Source organism: Juglans microcarpa x Juglans regia, chromosome 8S (genome assembly GCF_004785595.1).
Source record: "Juglans microcarpa x Juglans regia isolate MS1-56 chromosome 8S, Jm3101_v1.0, whole genome shotgun sequence".
Classification (NCBI taxonomy): domain Eukaryota; kingdom Viridiplantae; phylum Streptophyta; class Magnoliopsida; order Fagales; family Juglandaceae; genus Juglans; species Juglans microcarpa x Juglans regia.
Window position 1 is genome coordinate 5509732 of NC_054609.1, and position 3355 is coordinate 5513086.

At 40.4% G+C, this 3355-nt stretch overlaps 1 protein-coding gene across 1 annotated transcript; it reads left to right on the plus strand.

Annotated features, from left to right (window-relative positions):
- Positions 1-612: 612 nt before the first annotated feature.
- Positions 613-1059, plus strand: LOC121244157. The gene has a single exon (XM_041142192.1). It carries the CDS (start codon positions 613-615, stop codon positions 1057-1059), a length of 447 nt encoding a protein of 148 aa, XP_040998126.1.
- The last annotated feature ends 2296 nt before the right edge of the window (positions 1060-3355 follow it).

A 3355-nucleotide genomic window follows, 5' to 3' on the forward strand; every position in this document is an offset into this window, starting at 1 on the left:
ATGCTATAAACCTTGGAGGTTTAGATATATGTGGGTTTAGGAAGAAACTTCAGATTTGAGGTATAGAAATTCTAGAACTAAGAGGTGATGAAATTTGTATTTAAAGTTTTAGAATTTGATAGGCTTTTGGGAATATGTTCTAGGAAATTTGAGGTATTAAAGTTTGTAAATTTTAAGAACCGATCTTCATGACGTTTAAGGTCTTAGATCCACTAGGTTTTTGATGGAATGTAGAAAATGATTTTGATAAGATTTAAGGTTTAGGTTTTATAGGCGTAAATAAGCTTGATTAAAAGCCAAGTTTGAAGTTCCGTAGACTATGATATATGAGGTCTTGAAATTTAGGACTTTAGGAAATAAATTTTTGAATTGGGGTTTAGAATTTTATGCACTACAAGAAAGAGATTATTTGATTCATGATTTATAGATTAATTGGTAGTTATATATATATATTTTTTTCCGCGCAGTTATTACTTTATTATTTTCTTCATTTGAAACGTTTAAACCAAAGATAAGTCTTCCAGGATGGTTGCTCGACGTCGTGTTCGAAATCTTGGGGGCTTGAATGCAAGAAATGAAGAGGACGGATGCACCATAGAGCAGTTCAATTAGATGCACCCTCCCACTTTTGATGGTCGTGGCGACGCGACCTTAGCTGAGGACTGGATCCAGGATATTGAGGAGGTACTCTGTGTCTTGAATTGTACTGACAGACGAAAAGTATTGTACTCCACCTTCAAATTGACTGGTGAGGCTAAGCGATGGTGGATATCAGAGAGAACCATCAGGGAAGCTGATGGGAGGGGAGTGGTTAGCTGGCCCCACTTCAAGCAGATTTTCTTTGACCGTTTCTTCCCAAGATCGATTAGGGATGCTAGGGCCAAGGGCTTTGCCGATTTAGTACAGGATACTATGACGTTACACCAGTATGCTGCCAGATATATTGAACTTTCATGCTTTGCCTTATATCTGATACCCGATGAGGAGAAGAAGACTCGAAAATTTGAGGAGGGATTAAATAACCAGATTTATGAGCGAGTGGTGGCCCTTCAGATCTAGAACTTCTCAGAATTAGTAAATAAGGCCACAATAGTCGAGCGAAGCTTCAAGAGAAGTGTTGAACTTCAGGAGCAGAGGAAGGGGCTGACGCCATTGGGGTTTCCCTTGAACGAGAATCAAAGACCATGGAAGAGGATGAAGTTAGTGAACAACCCAGGCCAGAGACAGGTGCAGGATAATCAACGGAATAATTCTTGCAAGTCATGCAACGTAGTACACTTTGGGGATTGCAGAAGGAGAACTGGACGGTGTTTTCGATGTGGGAAGCATAGCCACCTCGTCAGAGATTGTCCAAAGCAACCAGATGGGAGCATGAACCCCAACCCGCTTCGGAGGACTGATTTCACGGCACGAGGCAGGAATCAACACAACACAGTGTAGGCTAGAGTTCAACTCAAATCAGAGTGCGCAGCGGAAGCGTGATTAACCTATTGGAAGTAGCAGCAGTTAAATAAGCAAATTTCGAGGACATAATTTTTTTAAGGGGGAGGATGTAATATCCCATATTTTTAGTGTATTTTTGTTTTTTATAGCGAAGGTTTATTTTAACTAATTTAAACATTACTTTTCTTGTTTTAAAATTTATCGGATTTCTCGTTAGATTTATTTTATAATTTTTAGGTAGTGAAATTTACTTTGATGTGCTTTCTTGATATTAATTAGTGTTTGCTTTTAAATTACTCTTTGCTTTAATAAATATTTTTTTTATTGTTGGACTTTAATGATTATTAATTTATTATTAATTTTTTTCCCCCACGCACGACACTACCCATGCACGTCTATCTCTTCTCTTTCTCTAGGGTTTTCTTATCACCCATATAAAGATACACTTTTATCTTATACCCTTGAGAATTACCCTGTGCCGTTGCTGAACCACTGCACAGAACCAACCAACCCCTCCTAGTTCAACGCCAACCTCTTTCTCCATGTAAAAAACCGACGCCCATCCTCCTACCGTAGGCTGCCATCACCTAGGCTAAATACCTCACTGTGCGCCATCACCTCCTTCACGGCCTCAACCACAGCAACATGCCATTACCGTGAGAACGTCCCATTCTTACGTGAAGATTAACAACCATTGATAGCCCAACTCCAAGGAAGCAAGACCCTCCGTTGCACCACGTCTGGCCACCATCGCCTGCCCACCGCCCCCACCGTGTACTTCTGCAGTGCACCAGCCACGGCCATCACAGGTCAAACTCGACCACGAGTGTTAAGATCACGACAAGAGACCCACCCACCGAGAGCCACTCCATGAAGGCCAATCACGCGTAGGTCCACCGCACGGAGCCACCCTGCCCAAACCTCACAACCACCACCGAAGCTGTTCCACCCCACAACCCACACGACAAGCCCCCTACACGACGGAAGACGCTGCTTCACTACCATCGAACGATCCCTGTTTTTAATACCCGAAACAGAGTAATCTTGACTCAACCAACCCACAGCCCTTAAGCCACCGCCTACGCTGTTTGCCTCAGCTGTAAAAGACGACATTGTCGCCGCTCCTAGCCTCCTTGTTTCCGTTTCGTCGCTGCCCTCACGGTGAGTCCCTCACATGCTATTTTTTTTCTCTCGCCCTCTCACTCTCCGTCTCTCTCTCTCTCTCTCTCTCTCTCTCTCTCATCTCCCTCCCTCTCTCTCTCTCAATCTCAGTGCTCTACCGCCGCCTCATGGGCCACCTTCGACCTCCGGCCAGCACTACCGTTGCGTCTCTCATTCTCTTCTCGGTGAGTATCTCGCACCCCGTGTCACCGACTGTTGCACCGTAAACTCATTCAATGTTTTCTCTAGAATTTTACGTAAAGTTAGTTTTCATATATTTTGGATATGAAATTACATTATTACCCTCATTATTGGGTGGTTTCAATTAGGTATTATGTTTATATTAAATCTGTTTTTACATGGTCTTTGTGGGAAGTATAAGAAATTTTTTACAGAAATAAATAGGATGTTTATTTTGTACTAATGGAAGAAAATTATTTTTATAGAGTGTAATTTTATTTCAAACATTTAAATTATGATTAAAGTTTTTTTTGTTTATTTATTTTTTTATGAAATTTTTACTTGTACTTATCTTAAATGTTGATTGATATCAAGGAAATTTAGAGAATGAAGATATTTTAAGGTTATGGAATTTTTAGGTATTGAAGAATTAAAATAGATATAGTAAAAGTTTAGGCTTAAACAGTGTAAATTTGTGGTTGATTGGAAATTTACAGGAATTACTTGATTATTTTATAGGTGACGATTGTTAATTGTTCGACATATTTGAGGAAAACTCTGAAAGGGCTAA